The sequence below is a fragment of the Sylvia atricapilla genome, chromosome 4, assembly GCF_009819655.1.
Source record: "Sylvia atricapilla isolate bSylAtr1 chromosome 4, bSylAtr1.pri, whole genome shotgun sequence".
In the NCBI taxonomy this organism is placed as follows: domain Eukaryota; kingdom Metazoa; phylum Chordata; class Aves; order Passeriformes; family Sylviidae; genus Sylvia; species Sylvia atricapilla.
The window spans coordinates 39,355,178-39,373,367 of record NC_089143.1 but is presented as its reverse complement, the minus strand read 5'-3'; the positions used below and the strand labels follow the sequence as shown (position 1 = coordinate 39,373,367).

General features: G+C 35.8%; 1 protein-coding gene across 2 annotated transcripts in view; it reads right to left on the bottom strand.

Annotated features, from left to right (window-relative positions):
* The window catches only part of SPOCK3 (SPARC (osteonectin), cwcv and kazal like domains proteoglycan 3), a 163,461-nt gene that overhangs the window by 70,030 nt on the left and 75,241 nt on the right, over nucleotides 1-18,190 (bottom strand). Inside the window, exon 1 of one of the 2 annotated variants that reach the window (XM_066317621.1) lies at nucleotides 6,808-6,929. The exons of the other annotated variant lie outside the window; for it this stretch is intronic. Coding sequence (XP_066173718.1) covers nucleotides 6,808-6,878 — 71 coding nt within the window. The 5' untranslated portion in view covers nucleotides 6,879-6,929. Of the gene's footprint in view, nucleotides 1-6,807; nucleotides 6,930-18,190 lie in introns of those variants that run through there. 2 annotated transcript variants of the gene reach the window in all.

The window sequence follows — 18,190 nt, the reverse complement described above, 5'->3', positions numbered from 1 at the left end:
ATATCTGTTTGAATTAGCAGATCAATAAAACTACTTCAAGAGAAACTAGTGAGGCACACTTTTAAACAACACCGAGATAATAAGACTATTACACAAATTAGTATTTACCATTTTTACCCCACATTTTCATTTGCTGTATGACTTCTGTGAATGTTTTTCCTTTCATTCCTACCTACTCTACAAATCCCACTTTGAAGTCTTGACCTACAGATGCTGTCAAAACTTTACACTCACCCACTAAAGGTAAGAGTTGTGTATAAACCATACTCTCACAGTCTCTCAGAAATCTAGGCATGCTGGTCAATGAAGCACCAAAGCATACTCCATCACCCCCCAAGTATCTGCAGCTCAGACCATAAGAACAGCGAAGAATGGCATTTATTTCCCAGTTAGCTCACAGCTAAGTGCCTAGACTTCCTCCTAAGGACTGAGGTTTTAATAGAGCATGGATGAATAATCTTGGCACACACTACTAAGAAAACTACTAAACTATGAGATAGAACTATCAGAAATTAGGTTAGTGGAGAACTATGCAATGTAAGAAAGGTAAAACTGCAGACAGAACAAGGATTGTTGAACAAGGTCAGTCAGCAGTAAAAGAAAAACATGCCACAAATATGAGAAGTTATAAAATCATAAAAGCAAAACCAGAGAAGTTTAAACAACACTGAGGATCAGTCCATTTCAATGAGCCATGGAAGTCAACACATTACACTTGGAACTGTCCAGTCAGCAAAGACCCACTTAGTATCTCGAAAGAGGTGGAGAGTATCATCAGTACTAACAGCAAATTAGTCTCAGCCAAATTTATGTCCATTGGGCAATAATTTCATACTTTTAGGTAGCATGTATTCTGCCTAGAGAGATTTTGTGCTCTGTAAAAATACTTGAATAAAATAGACAAGAGAGCAAAGATTACAACAATGGTTTCACAAGTTCAGCATAAGCTGGAAGGAAACATTGGATGAGAAGGTGTTCAAACATGGCAGAATGATCCACCTACCACAGGATGTCTAATCTGGCTCTTCAGCACAGCTATTTTGGCATCCAGCACAGGAGTTGGAGAACAGTAAAGTTACAGAATAAGGTATTTCAAATATTTTGAAACTGTATGAAAATGTATCATCATTAAATTATAAAGATGCTTCCTTTACTAGATATTGTTTTCAAATATTAGAGATCATACAAAATTATCATTGGCTTAATAATTTCTAAGCTTATCAACTCACTCACTGTTTTTCCTAATTCAAGTTTTTAGAGGACTTCCTGTACTTCATATAAGAACTGACCAAAACATCACTTCTTTCTTTCAGTGGATATATGCACTTTTACTCATTCAGCAGATGGTAAGAAACTAAGGATCTCCTAAATCACAGTTACTTAAGTGTTACTAAAAAAAAAGAGGCTTTATTTTAATCTATAAAATCTTAAACATTCCATTACATATTTCACTAATAATCAATAGTTAAATTTTTCACAACACAAACTGATAGAAATAAAGTTGCTAGGATTTGAATAGCTTCAGTGACTACATGGGATGCTCACAATTTTAAGTTATTCCAGAATTGAAGCCTCAAAAAATTTAATATACATTTTCACTGACATAACACATACACAATATTACAAAAGAAACTGAGGTTCATAAACACACACCTCTCACCTTGGTAAAGCAATTATCTACTATTTTAGAAAGATTTTTAATAGTGTATATTAACTTATGAACTTAGACTTCACCTTTTGATCATCAAGATATGCAAATGTCTTTTATAAGGGCTTTTTATGCTAATCTAAGTGCTTGACCTTGTCACAATGCAGTGTTTTAATAATTTCTTAGAGATATTTATTACCTTTTCTCAGAACTGTTTTCATTTTACAAAGCCAAAAGAATTACTAAACACATTTCAAACCTATCATTTTCTACTTTGCAAAGACAGAACACAATATAGATTTTGTGTGTGTACTCAGCCTTGCAGAGTTTACCTCTTTGAATATAAATATATTCACTGTGTATTACCTCTATTGGAAAAAGACGTCAATTTGTGTTGCAAAGGAAAGTAGACATTTTTTAACGTTTTCTAAAATAGATAACACAGAAGCAAAAGTAAACTCTTCTTTTACACGTTATTTAATGAAGCAGAAAACTTTTTTTAAGGCAGCAATTAGTTCTCTTCAGACAAACAGACATAATTTTAAGGACTACATCTAATAACCAGAGTGTTGTGTTACATCTTAAATTCTTAGTAGTTTGTGAACAGGAATCCAAAATTCTCTAATAGTAAGAAAAGCAAAATAATTTCATTTGATTATCATCACTTAAATGGGAGTCCTATATCTCAGCATGTTTACTAACTGCAAAACTGCAGGGTAAGGTATTGGTTTAAATTTTTTAATTATATGTCTATTATTGAGAGAGAATTGGAAGTTATTAATTCAGAATCTGTTTTGCATAATATGATGCTGTTACCTGCATTTGATAGTCCAATTAAAATCAGTTTGCATTAGAGAGCATCTTAATGCTTGATTTGTAAGAAATGAGTGAATAAAAATAATTTAAACATAAAAATATCAAAATAAATGAAACAGTCAAATAACTAATAATCACTTCTACAACCCAAAGTTGTCAAATCATAACAATATTTTGACTAATATTACTATGACAATGTCTACTCCAACAACATTCACTACTTTATGTTGAACATAATCACAGAATATTTTTTCACTAGAAAATAGCTACTTTTCCTATCGGCTCAAAACACTGTCTGTCACAAAAATGTTCTTTCACCACTAAAAGAATAAACTGATATTCCACTCATCAGATTCAGAACCCTGCAGAGTGAATCTCATGCAATCTATCTTTCTCATTGCTTGGCAAGTGCAAGTTGCACCCCTGCTGCCCATGCTTGCAGCTCTTTCTTCCCTCATGCAGGATCAGTCACAGTGTCTGCTTAAAAATAAAGACAGAAAAGAAGGAAGGACAATCCATTTACAAACATGACAGTAATCAATATTTGAAAGAAGGATTTCCATTTTCTTCCTTTAATATTATCAACATACGTCTGCTATGTCAATGACTTAAATTTATCTTCTCTATACTCAACTCTTTAGGTAGGATTACAGGTAGAAAATATCAGTTATTGATCATCTTCAAACGAACATGTTTGGGTTTTTTTGGTTTTTTTCTTTCTGAATAGTAAGTATAGAAGGTAACTAAAGAAATATACTTTGAACTAAAAAAAAAAACTTAAGGAGAGACATAGGGAACTACATGTCTCTTCAGATTGTATTTAACAACTCTGAGTTCCTCATTACACATGTGAGGAATAATAAGCCACTTCTACAAAGAATGCATTCAAAGCATTCATGCTCAGGGATCTGAATATCCCTTAACCACGTAAGTTACTCAGGGTTGCCTCAGAGTCAGTCCCTTTATGGCACAAAACCTTGCAGCCATCCATTTTAACCAATGTCCTTTGCTCTTTAGCACAGCTTTAGAGTGAGTGATATTTCCCTGCTCCCAAGCCCCTGCTTCAGCTTTTATTGTACAGTACTTAACTCCATTCATCACTGTGTCCATCTGTGCGGTTGATGCTGCATCCACCACCTACAGCTCAGCTTCTTAAACCTGCCAGCTTTAATTTATTGTTCTCCCCTCCTCCAAAAGTACCACAACTCATTTGCTTAAACAGTAAAAGTGGGATTTTTTACTTTAAACTGCTATATCACAGGCACTGTGTAATATAATTCTACTTACCCTGGACACACATTTAGATTGAACAACTCTGAATTGGACTCATACTCTATCGAAATCAAGAGTAATTCTGCTAAACAAGAAAACCATATTAGACATAACAGACCTCTTTATGTATTATCTACTGCCTGGTGCTGAGGAGCAACACAGGGGGCACGCAGGACTAGGACAAGGGGTAATGTGTTTACACTGGAAGAAGTTAGGTTTAGATCAGATAAAGAAATTCTGCACTATGAGGGTGGTGAGGCACTAGAACAGGCTGCCCAGAGAAGTTGTGGATGGCCTGTCCCTGGAAGTGTTTAAGGCTGGATGGGGCTTTAAGAAATTTGGTCTAGTGGAAGGTGTTCCTGTCCATTGGCAGGGGAGGGGGGGCATGTACTACATGATTTTAAGTTTCCCTCCAACCCAAACCTTTCTATGAACAAGGCTTGAAATTGGCCAGCTGTCCTGATAATTCTACTGCTAGTATTATTTGCCCTTAGTTATACAGTCAAAATCATTTTAAAAGCAGAAAGATAACAACATATCTGTGGTTACAGATTCTAAGACACAGCATACACAGACAGAAAATTTTGTTATGCAGTGGTGCTCAGGATTACAAGTACCATCTACATGGTATTTAAATGAAAACTAAAGATCTATTATCTCAAACTAGTTTTGCTATTGTGGTTACTCTAGGTCACTTTTGACAAAGGCTGTGATGTTTTTAGAAGGTGCTGTTAATCAGGTGCTAAAAGGGTGCTGCTTTACAGTTCCTGAGTTTTTAAGAGAATTATCAATGTCTGTGAATCAGTACCTCATAAAAGCTCTGTATTCTGGCACTGGTTAATAGCTATGGCATGTTGTGAAAGAGAGAATTCCTTTAGATCATGTAGACACCTGTCAGCTTACTGTACTGTAATCTTCCAAGTGCTCCTTAGATAGATGGAAGAGCACCTATCAGCACCGATTTTCTCACTCCTGCAGAGGGAGAGGAAGAGGAGAAAAAATAAACAAAAAAGAGACAGAAAGGCTTTTCAGCTTGATATTATCTTTTCTGCCAGTATGATGTCTTCTTCTGAGCATATGAATTATGTCTGATAACATCAGAAAATGGGAAGATAGACCTGACAAGCTTTTATCATGTAGAGGTCTGCTCAGACAAAACATATAGCAACAAGTGTATAGTAAGATGATAAATGAGCAAAAACGGGTTGTCAAACAATTAGCCATGGAGGCTCATCCGCTGCAATACACTTAACTTATTCTATTGATATTCTTTTATTGAAGAACATAAAACTTTTCCTTTTTCGGAAAGAACATAAAACTTTTGAAAGAGCAATAAAACTTTTCCTTTTTTTTTTTTTTTTTTTTTTTTTTTTCCTCATTGCTTACTACTGAAGGCAGAATTTGTCATAGGTCGGGAGTGTTTCTCCTCAAACCCCACACAGCTAGCCCAGGGCAGAGCCTGCCTCGGCAATGACAGCCACGGCAAGCCCAGGCCAGCAGCGAGTACCATTTCTATTACACACTCACTCTGCAGCCACAGGTCTGTACACTGTGGTCACCCACATGGGCAAATATGCAGAAATTCACAGAACAAGTATGAAAATCTGTTTAGAAAAGCTTCAAGGGAGAAGAGGGGAAAAATCTGATAAAATATAAAACCCAGTTCACTAAAGCACTGCACCAGCTAAATGTCCTAAAAGAACGAGCAACACCCGCGCAGCCTTCACTTCGGCTGCATATTGCTTGTGTTTGCCCTTGCTCTTCAAAACTTGACCATATTTTGCAACAATACTGCTGTTACCTAAATGCTAGTTTTAATTTGTAATACTCTTTTACCTCTGACCAAATCCAAGGATTGTCAACAGACTCTCACTGGGGGGAAATGTTCCCTTAACAATTTAGCAAATTGCAATTTAGCTTTTTATATATATATTGCCAGTGATGATTTTAACAGCTTGAAAATATCCAAATTTTAAATAATATATAGTTTATTTTACTTATTAATCTGCTTTTGCCATGGACATATTAAACCCACAGAGAGAGACAGTTATTGCTGTATTGAAAATAAACAAAACAGTTTAAAGCAAAACTTTGCTACTTTCATTGCCATCTATAAATGAAGGTATTTTTAAAACATAAAAGATTATTTGTGCTATTGCTCAAGGCAAGAAAACCAAAGAGATTTAAAGAGTGAGGTTTTCTAGTCTGATAATTCACACATATAAATAGATCATTTTAAAGATGAAAATTTAATACAAAACAGACATATCCATGATGAAATACGTGTGCCAGAATATCAATGAAAAACAAATTGTCAGTAATATTGCCAAAAGTAGTTTTACTAACTACTGTAATGTTATTCCACATTATTTAGCCTAGCATGACAGCAGCTCTCTTTTATTATTTATGTTGGCATTATATTTCCCCTTATGTCTGTAAGAAAAAAAAATCTCAACTTGATTCCATAAAATAATCTGACAGGCAAACAAATGGATATAACTTCTTTTTCTGCTATTAATAAATCAGTAGTGTTCCAATTTTAATACTTTTTCTCTTCTATTAATGCTTATAAACATCAACTGTATAGAATCTTCCTTACTTTTTCTTTCTTCCTTCCTCAATTACTCTAATGTGGGTCCCATAAAATAGTACCTACAGGATAACACAATCTATTTTTTCTCCATTCAAGCCACCCTAAAGCATCTCTTAGTAGATTTGACCGCATAAACAATAAGCCATGCTGTGTGAAAACACTAAGTAGTGTAAGGAAGAAAAGTAATACTGAAAAACAGAGAAGAGTAATTTGAAGAGAGAGAAAAACAGTAAACAAAACTACAACAAAAATGCTAAAAGAGAATTCTTAAATAAACAAAAGCATGTTAGAAAACATAAAACTGTAATAATCAATATTTCTGGGATAGTAACACAAAGGGAACTGCAGTTCAGCTTTCAGGGCTCTGTACTTTGATGTCTTTATTCTGCAGCACATAAAATTTGAAAATTTTATGATAGTTCAAGAATTATTTCTAACTGTTCAGAAAAACTGAAAAATCAGATATCTAATGCTTCACCTTTTCCTCTTCTTAATGACTCCTAGAGGGTCTACATTTTCATACAACCAGGCCCTTTGCTGGTGCCTCATAGCTGGACACCCCTGGTACTCTGAATATCATAAAACAATAATGATCCTGATTTAGCTGCCTAATTTAATCTTCAAAGTCATGACTCTGCAAAACAAAAAATTCACCACTCAGCCTCACAGCTGAACGCATTTCGAAATACTTTGCTTTGGAAGACCAACCACATATTCAGCTTTGAAGTCCCAAAATCACAGTGCAGTAGGAGTGATAAAAATGTTGTGGTTACACGGAAAAAGAAAAAAAAATAATCTATTGAGAGAAGACAACTGGAAATAGATATTTTCTGCCCCCACTGTGGGCCAAAAAGATGCATTTCATAACTTGCTTGGGAAAGCATCTGCTTGCATGAGAGAAGGATATTTTTATTTTAAAAGTCCTGAAAGTAGACAGTGCTACTTTTTTCTTTCTCTACTTCATAATTCAGCTCAACTTTTATTTTTTTGCAGCCTTTATAGGTTAAGGCAAATAAATAACTATATCTGTTATATATAAATAACTGTATATAAATAATATAAATCTGTAAATATGTAAATGTAATATGTAAATAATATAAATCTGTTATATATAAATAACTGTATCTGTTGATATCTAAATGGTTTTGGTAAGACAGTAAATCGTGGTCTCTCATTGGACTAGTGTCCAGTCTGCTGACCCAATATAGAACCTCCTTGTACAAAGCAGCTGGAAAAGAACAGCTAAAAGGAACAGCTAAAAGGAACTTAGGAGTAAAGTGACCAGAGGCAAAACTTAGAACTCTATTGCAAAGAACAGGTTTGTCACATGCCAGAAAAATCAGTTGTCTTAGACACATGCTAGCTTAGAGGATTGCTCTAGCTCTTCATGTATGCATTTCTCCATTGCAGTCTGCTTGGTAGATAGCAGAAATGAGCCAAGACACAGACTTCTTGTTTATCACAGCATGAAATGGGTCTTGATTGATTCCTTTCAGCTCAGCCATCCTGACTCCAACTATTCACTGACTCCGGCTGCAGCAAGCTCCTACTGTAGGTTTCCCTTGCAGCCTCTGACTGCAGGTTATTTCCTTCTGAACTATGACTGCAGGTAACAGTTTGCAGACTCTGCAGGCTTTTACCTGGCTAGACCGTGGCTGCAGGTTCCAATAACTACAGACCCAGACTGACCTCACAGCAAAGATTCTCTCTCCCTTGGATTCTGCTTCATGATACTCTCGTTCCTCGTCTTCAAGGTTCCTCCTCCTTCATGACCTCCCTCACCAGCCAACCCACTCCCTTTTATCACACTTACCTTTATTGGATATAGCTGTGACTCATCAGGGGCAAGGCTGTATTGGGTAATTAACATAGCTATGACTTTTCAGGGGCAAGGTCGCCCCTATTCTCTTCTCCTACATTTCTCAATCTTCCTTTCAAGCACAATGTGGACCAACAGCTCTGTGGCAGTAGTGTCTTTCAAAATTAAACAGGTTCTTAAAATTTGTTTGGAATCTGCTGCCCCATGTATCTGCCCCTTTCCTTTATTAAAAGTAAATTAAAGCAACTGAGCAATGATTACAGAAATAAAATTCTGTCAAGAGTCTTTCTTACTAAATTAGTGTTAACTTAAGTGCCCATTTTCCAGTGTCTTCATCCACACATCTCTTTAGGTCTTTGATCCTATTTACAACAGCTCAGAAGTGTTTCTGTTTCTGGTATGTGTCGTTTATCAAGGTAGCCATAGATAGCAGGGCTCTTAAATAAATTGTGAGACCTCACTCAAAACAATTCCTTAACATTTACAGACTATTCTCTTCACCATTCTTTACAAATTTCCATATTTTTTTTTATTTTCTTTTTATAGCTACTGCATCTGCCTAAGTTTTCCAAGTTCTTCATAGCAACCCTTTGTGTTTGCTTCTCAGCTGGACATACAAGCAATTACTGATTCTATGAGAAATTATCTTGCTTTATAACAATTTGAAGACAGGAGAGGTGAATTAGAGCATGACAACAACATTGCAGTGCAGACAAAAAAACCTCCAGCATTCTTACTTTGAAGAAATAAGTTGTATGATGTTATATAACTTCTAGGCATTTATACACATCTAAAATATAAAAGAAATTCAGCTTTCTAGTCATCTCAAATATGCACCAAAAAAAAGCTGAAGTTACCCCAGAAATGTTACACTATTGTGAGTTTTCCGTGAGAGATCTGTAGAAAAGTCAATAGCATAGAGGTCTCCAGTGTTCACTGTAATAATGAATAAGCGAACAAGAAGACCTCACCTCCTACTTCCTACCATGCATGTGTGTTTTATGGTATCCAAGATCATCCACAGATGGTGGCATCTTCATACCTTTTAGAGACTTTAGGAGCAAACTTCAAATATGCAAAATCAATTACTGATAACCTCAGGACATTACTTTCCTGTAGTCTTATATTTATCACCCTACTCCCCAGCTTAAATCTCCTCTCAGACAGTCTCTTCTACTATTTGCTTCTAACCCTGCACCAATGAGTTTGGGGTTGAAGAGGAGATGATGTCTGGTGTTATCTTTAAGAAGAAGGTCCAACAGAAAATGCTCAGAATGTAATTCGTGTTGAATTTATAGAACAAAAATTAAAATCAGCTTTTATAAGTATGCAAGTCTTTGTACTACAAACATTCATTAGCAATTAATGTGCAAATGATGAAGGCAAAGTCAAGGGGAATGAATTCTTCTAGATGTGCAAATGTTTTTAGAAACGTTTAGGTGCTCAGATCTTCAGCTGATCAAGAAATTAAGTAATCCCTAAATTACAATAATTATCTTAAATGTTGACACATATGAAACTCTCTGACAAGAAAAAGCCCACATAGGTATATTTCTCTGTGAAATATCTTTCCCAGAGGCATTATTTCTAAGATTCAAAAGGTTGTATTTTACAACAATTGTTATTTTAGACTCCGAACTGAAATAATCTACAGTTAAGGAAAAAGAGTAATAAGTAGAAAGCAGAAGAGAAAATTTATGTCCCATATACAGTCATACTCAAAACCACAAAGAACTAAATAATTTTAAATCAGTGAAAAAATTAAGTATTGATGAATACATATCCTCCAAAATTATAATTTTGGATGGCTTGATCCATAGGTGCTATGAACCAGTTTAGTGGTCTTCTAACTTCAGTTTGGTGCTTCTACCCCATTAGTTAGTGGAGAAAAGTTGTCCTGAATACAGGAGAGAACTGATGCTTTTTTTTGTGTGTAATTTTGTTAGTTTGGTTTGGGGTGATTTTGCTTCTTTGCTTTTTATTCCTTAATGGAACAGTCTAGGAATCACAAGTCTTTGTCTATTAGGAAAGTGATATAGTGCAAGCATTGTTGCTATTGCATCTGCAACTTCAGGCAACACAGTCTATAAAATTAGGATACATCCTGAATGTTTTGCAGTTTTGCAATCTTGTAAAAAAACACACCCAACTATTATAAAATGCTTATATGAATTTTATTCCCAGACCGTACCTGTGCTTGAATGTTCAAATGTATCACTGAAGGTCTGTATTTGAAAGAAGTATCACTCAAAGGAATTGAACCAGAACATGCTGGAGTCACAGCTACTATGAGTTCAGGTTTCCTCATGTGTGGTCTCTTCTTTGCCTCCCTCAGGAGTTCTGTTTAGATAGTATTTGAGTATTTCCTTGGCATTTCTGGATACAGAATCTACAGTGCCACACATAATGTGCATAGCCTGTGCATGTACAATAAACCCAAAACAACTCTTGAAACCACTGGACAGATAGGGCCTGAATTAAGGCAGTGGGTCCCACAGATTTTGGAAGCTTTAAATTCAGCCTTAATTGTATTGTGATTTTAAGAATTTTTCATCATCATTATTATTAGTAGTAATACAAAAGATGCATAGGAGTTTTAAGAAAAGTATTTGTGTGGTGTAAACATTCCAGTATGTAGATTTTGACATTAAAAAAATGTCAAAATTTTTGTCAAAAAACTACCTGCTGCACTTTTTTTTAGGCAATAAGGATCCAATATAAAGGATATATAGTAGTCTGTCACAAAAGCCACACACCTAAGTAAAATACCTCTGTTCTGTAGCAGACTACAAAATTTTGTAAAGCAAACCTACTTTAGACAATCTGGATACATGAAAAGGGTTTGAGCATTTGATTTTAAACAAAAGATAAAAATAATGCCAGACACAAAACCCTCTGATCTTGACCATGTAACAAACATGAACATTTAGAGACTCCTGACATGCCTTTAGCATCCTGAGTACACTATTTGCTTTCCAAAAGCAGTAATACATTTTACTGTAAAGTAGCAACATATGCACAAACTTCACTCGATGATGACAAACACCTCCAGCTACTACACTTAATGTATATCTCAACATTGGAAACCTTACACATACTGTTTTACATAAATGGAAATTAGTACAATGCTTTCTATTCCCTTAACAGTATTCCTACTCCGTTTCACACACTATCCTCTTCCCACCACTGGTACATAAGCAAAACGACAGATGTATTCAGAGCCTATAAACACAACTTATGAACCACAACTTTCACATAAAATGAAATGCGTAAGAACTGATGCTAGGTAGTAATAAAAGCACCTCATTACAACAAAAATGAAATTTTAAAACCTGTGAAAGAACCCTCCATATACAAGCATCCTGAAGTTCTATTGTGCTCCATTACCCAGTATTACAGTATTTCAGTAAAAGCAAAAGAAAAAAAATAACAAAAACAAACTCCTGAACACACAACCCACAAAGAAACTCCAAATTAAGCATTAACTGATAAAAAAATGTTTGCATCAGCTTTTCAGAATTGATAAAATTTTCTAATAAAGTACACTGAAAACTGATTCTGACAGCTAATTTTTGGAGCACTATAAAACATATCACAAGCTTAAGAGGTATTTTTAGGAAGGGACATTGAACTGTTCCTGAATTCACTTTGCCTACCTTTTCTAATAAAGAAATATTTAAAGATTTTATTCTTATAATTTTGTATTTCAATGTTTACAGTTGTACACACTGAATCTTATTGCTGTAGACTGTGATCACAACTTCATAGTTAAGGGCAGAGAATTAATTTAAAAGCACTGTCTTCATCATCCTTCCTGATATTTTTTAACAAAAAAGCCATTTTTTTAAGTAGATTCTCAGGAATACTGTAAGGAAAAAGACTATTTTAAAGCAACACAACAATAGATGACATACCATTTTTTACAAACAGGACAGTACATTAACATCCCCCAGGATCAGTCAAAATTTTACACTCTTAACAGGAAAACTTTTCTAGATAGTCACATTTCCTAGTGACATTCTTTCCTGTTATCTAGTTTATGAACAGAAGTGTCCTAACTCACTGCTTCTTAGGAGATGGTACAACTGAATGTGACTTCAGCCAGCAACAGCAAGATATAAAGAATTACAGCACACTGAAATCCATCTTCCTGAAAAGAATTCCAACCCTAATTTATAATCTCATTGCAGAATTTCTAAGCAGAGCTCTCATAATCACAAAAACATTCATCATGTGCACTGATTATCCAGTGCACTCTCTCACTCCTACAGCCAACTGAGAATGTGAACAAGCTCCTTGCTGGAGCAGGCAGAAAATGAATAGGTCCAGGACTTAGTAAGTTAACTGAAGTCCATATGATTTAGTCTAGCATAGGGCTCCAAATTTTCCTTAAAAAAAGGCATATCACAGATTTTTAAATGGGGAAACTATAGTGGACAACTCCTATTTTGCTAACAAATAGAAAACAAAGGCTCTGTTTAGGTCTCTTTTATTTAACATCTGCTTTACGTACTACAAAAAAAACAAACAAAAAAACCCCCCAAAAACCCCAAACATTAAAAAAATTAACATTAGACAAAGTTTGAGGAGTCCAGGGGTTCGATAAGGTTTTTTTCCATAAGGACAGCAATTTCTGAGTTTTGAAGCTGGACAGCAAGAAGTATAAGTACTGTATGGCTTAGCAAAAACCTTAATAAATAGAAAGGTTGATATGGACAACACTGGTACTGCAATATACAATGCAATCAACACAGATGTCTTCCACTAGTATTAGCAAAATCTCCACACAGAGAGAGAAGGAATTCCATGAGAGGATCCTGTTTTCCTCTAGCTGCATACCCATAATTCCTACTAACATGAATGGAAGAAACAGAAGCCCACCAAGGAATTATTAACAGGCCTTCACAATACATGCAGAATGTATGATGTACAGTTAGTTGCCTTTTTTCTCCCTCATGCCATGAAATGGAGAGTAAAAAAAGAAGCTTCATTTTCTCACTTTAATATATTAAATTGCATAGCATATAAAAATCTCCAACATATTCAAATTTTCACCTCTCTTAAGCACATAAAAGTCCAAATTATTTTCTCAGCAAGTTCAATTAAGCTAAGGCTGAGCAAATTTCCTTTTCAGTACTTTGTAGTGCAAGTATGATCACAATGGCATAGTCACACAATAATTGGTCTAATCAAAGCTATATAATGTTAGTATTATGAATGAAGTAGTGTTGCTCATTAGCCTATTACAAAAGAATTACTGTAAATTCAGCCTACGTGCAGCATCACTTCCTGTGCAAACAAACACAGATAATGCAACAAGCTTGAAACACTGCCAAGCTGGCAGACTGGCAGCACAAATTATGCAAAGAACCAGAAAGCCTCCAGTAGATTCAATAGAGCTTGGAGGATAAGAATGATTAAGTGTTTCTGTGTACAACTACAAATCACAGTAATGAATCAGACTAAAATTTCCAATAAGGGACTTAACTGCACCAGCTGGCCTTCTTCAGCAGCATTATAATGTGAAATGATGACATCCTAAATAGTGGTGTTTGCAACTTCCACAAAAAATCTGCCCAAAAAAAGTCTTTTGTTTTCCTTCATTTTTTTGAAAGCTTGTTTTTTATGTTAGGGGTTTTTTTAATAATAAAACATCACAGCACCTAAAATTACAGGAGAGCTACAAAGCTGTACTATTCCTTCTCTGCTTTTTTTCCTTTTTTTCTAGCCAAATGAGAAAATCTTCCATAACAGCTCTAATAGATTAGCTTTCAAAACTGCTCAGACTACTTAATGCAACTACAGATTTGCAATTATGTCCTTTTTCTTTTTCTAATCGGAAATTTAGTCTAAATTAAAAGTCTAAATTAAAACCCCCCTTTCCTTTGTTGCAAAGGAGGAGAGATGGCAAAATATCTCAGGTTCAAAAGTATGTTTTGGAAATCTGGGATACATGCATCCATACTTTATAAAGAAAAAGAATATATATGGATGTGTACATATTCATTCATGTATACGTATGTGAACGTATTTATGTACACATAGGCATTATATATGCATGTGCATTTTTATCACATACAGGCACAAATAAGTCTCTCACATATTTGGACTTCTTCACTCCTTCTGCTTGGGAGCATAATCTCAGCCATGCAGTACCCACATGAATAGAAACAGAAAAGGTTTTGGCTTTCTTTCACAGTGTTACTCTCAGCTTCTGTCACATCATCCAAGGCCAAAACACTCATTACTTTCAAGCAAAGATGGAACATTTTCCTCAAGTTAAAATACTAATGTAACCAAACACAGGGAAGAACTTCTGATAATCTACTTAATTTAAAATGTATTTAGACTGATTTTACACATTCTTCAGAAAACTGGAAGAGGACAGAGTCCAGGTCAAGATAATGGTCTAGATGACCAATAATTTAACCAAATGAGCACTTCAAAATGTCATTTAAACAAAAACCCTGAAGGAAATTGTAACAAGATTAAATGCTACCACAAAATCTATGAAGCTATCCAACTCCTCTACCTTAATAAACTGGATAAGGTGATGCAACATCTTTACCACTATCAGCTTCTGTGAGCCTGCAATAAAGTGACACTCTTTAATATGCTTTGATAGTGAAACTGTCATAACTTGAAGACTGCATCCATAGGCAGAAAAATTATAGAATTTTCATTATTCCCTAAATTCAGGTCCTACTCCACACAGGCTTGGAGCAGGGAATCACTGACACTAAATCTGATTTCATTTCACAGAACTCTGAAGAGTCACTAATTCTTAGAGAGTGAATTCCATACTTCTCACTTTCTGTACTGCTCACCTCTACCCAGCTGTGCACCTTACAGATGTCTGGCCTACACTCTTCTCTGGAACCTGCCTTGTGGAGCTCTTATAGAAAAAGAGCCACTATAATTTTTATTTCTTACTTTTAACTTTGAGAAATGCTTTCTTATTGTGACTCTTTGTTCATGACTGGTGAACTCATTACTTTCCAGGTGATCAACATCTGTAACTGAAATGTTTTTACCATGAAAAAATAACCACTCCCACCTTAACCTTTAATAAAATTGGGTGAGGCTTTTTTTAAATTGCTAGTAACAGAATCTGTGGCTAAGTTAGTGCTTACTGAGAACCAGTTACTACTGCTCCCTACCCTGAAATCTAAGAATAAATGATTGGAGAAGGTAAAAATCCATAGAAACAGGGAGTTTGAGATCATTACACAAGTAAGTGCTGTCAGGTCTTTAAACATTGTTATTCCATCTTAACATGCTATGGCAGAGACAAATACAATCTCTGCCATAGCAGGGAATCATTGTGTTGATCTGTACAATTTATATAAACAAACTCATAGGAGCATAGCAGGACTTCCACAGTGGGGGCAGGGGGTATTACGGCTTGTGAGGAATTCACAAAAGAGACAGATCTACATCTGCCTAGAAAAACTGCATGCATCTTCAAAGCACTGAATAATTTAATGCCTCCAAGCATTGATTGATTAAATGTATCCTATCAATCTTACACAGTTCTTTTCTTCTACTTATGGAAGAAGAAAAAGAGACTGGTTTTTATCAGATTCCACTAGGATCAATAAGTAAGTACAAGATTAGTCACTAGGTTCTAATATATTAAAGACACTGAGATTTATTTCAAACATGATTTTTGGCCCAAAACTCTTTCACAATTTCCTAATTTTCAGAACTTGTAGACAAATCATGTTGAGAGAGTCTTCACCAGTTTCCAGCTGTAAGCAGTCAAATCTTGAAATGGGCTGTACAGTAAGTAGGTCTCAACTGAATTCATCTCCTTCATAAATTGTCTCCTGCAGTGGATTTGAGATAAAAGCAAAGAGAAGCATTTGAAGAAGACAGAGCCCACATCTCCTCTTCTTTGTTTCACCCTTAAGTGTTAGGCTTAAATATTTTTGACAAACATGAAGTACAAAAAGGACTCCAATAAAAGTAATTCACCTGAAACCACAGGCACTGCCCCACGTTTACTGTTATGCTTACATTAAAATTCTCTGCTGGGTAGCTCTGTAGCTACCCAGCAGAGATTTTTTTCCCCATTTTTGCAAATTTTCATGCTCTTCATCTGCAGCTAACCTACTGGCTTAGAACTTCACCTATACACTGCTTGGTTTAGTACCGCAGCCTCTTATTCACAGAATGTCAGTCTTAGTGAAAATTGCTCTGTGTGTGTCAATATCATAATTGTCTATTTAAAATCGAAAAGAAAGTCAACACACTATTCGTCAGGACCTGTAAATCTAGGGTAGGTCACCACTGGACTAACTTTTCCAGTTTTCTGAGCCTGGTTAGTTACCAGCTTGCATGGTGTTAAAGAGCTCCTATATGTCATGGTGTCCGCAGATATCCTTTCTACCCTCACTCAAAGTGGCAACAAGAAGTACATGGAGATTTAAGGATTTATCTCTACTACCTGCTGCACTAAATATACAAAAAGCTCACATGGCATTGCGGGCATTATGAAATGTCCATTACCACCTACAATCCTCTCCTCTAACTCATCCATTTTTATTCCTCTCCAGCTGTCTTCTGGCAGAACACTCACATAACTTCTTTCCTCTTCCCCAAGCTCACAGGGGTGAACTCATAGTTGCCAGAGATTCTTAGTACCATAACTAAAGTAACTTAATCTCCTGAGAGTGAAGAGATTGGAAACTAAACTGAGTAGATGATTCCTCTTAGTGTGATGAATATCCTGCCTGTCACTGCAACACTCACAATCAACACATCACAGTATAAGCAATATTGCATTTCATATTCTGCAAGCTGTATTTGTAACTGAATAAGGTATACTCCAAAGCATTTCATTATTTCATATAAAGTACCCTCTACAGGTTTTTTCCCCATAAAGCCCTTTCACTTAAACAATAAACTGGGAAGCACAACAGGGTGGCAAAACACCATTCAGCCAAAAGGAAAAGTTAATGAAAAATTCCCAAATTTCAAAGAATCGATGAAAATTCTATTTTACACCATAGTTTGAATTACCCACTTATGATGCATTCAGGTGCCAGCACATACAACCTTTCCACACCAACCCACATGAGAAAAATCTGAACAGCATTTATATACATATCCTGCATGTTTTCCCCTCAAGCACATTATCTTTTTTTCACAGCACAGAGCTAAGCATGTAGCATGTAGCACACAGAACACAGCTTCCAACACAGTTAGAGCCAGCAGAGATGCCAATGCTGTTATCTGCTACCAACAAAAACTTTGTTCCTTTAACCACGTCCTTGTGTTTTCAAAGTCCTGGTACTTCCAACTATTCTTGTGACCAGTGATCTACAACACCTATTTCATCTTTTTGTCAAATGTTATTCAGTCTTTCCAGGACAGCACATAAAGGAAGTCCTTGTGTTGTGTCCCTGCAGGAGTGCTCTAGAAGAGGACTTGCCATCTTGGCAGTCTACCAGAAAAGGAAATGAGCCCTGAGAGGAGACTGAGGGGAGACCATGATCTCAGCTGCCATGGAAACTGAGGAAAGGGCAAAACCATAGGCTTGCCTGACCCACAACTCCAAGAAAAGCACAGTGAGACATAGTAGCTGGTTTTGAAACCATACAAATGCAAGCACACTGCAGCAAAATCACAATGCTGAGATCCCCAAGCTAATAGAAATTTTACTACTTTTGAAAGAACAGTTAGAATCATCACTGAAGTGTGCTGTCACATTAATTAATCCTGTTGGGACCTTGTCATGTCACTACCAGCCTTGCAGGTGGCTGGGGTATCCACCCATGCTTCACTGTGTGCTGCTGAGGGGCCCTGAGTAATCCAGACTGGGCTACAATAGCTTGGGGATTGTACTGTACAGAGAAGAACACCTAGGACAGCACAGACTGAATAACAATGTCTATGCCTATCTGGTTTTTTCTGCAAGTTAATTTCTTAAAAAAACAAAAGAAATTACTAAATTGAGTCCTCCATTTGATACAATTATCAGTCTTCACTGATTAGCAACTTCTCTGTTTATGCTATTACCTAAAGAAAGCAACAGAAT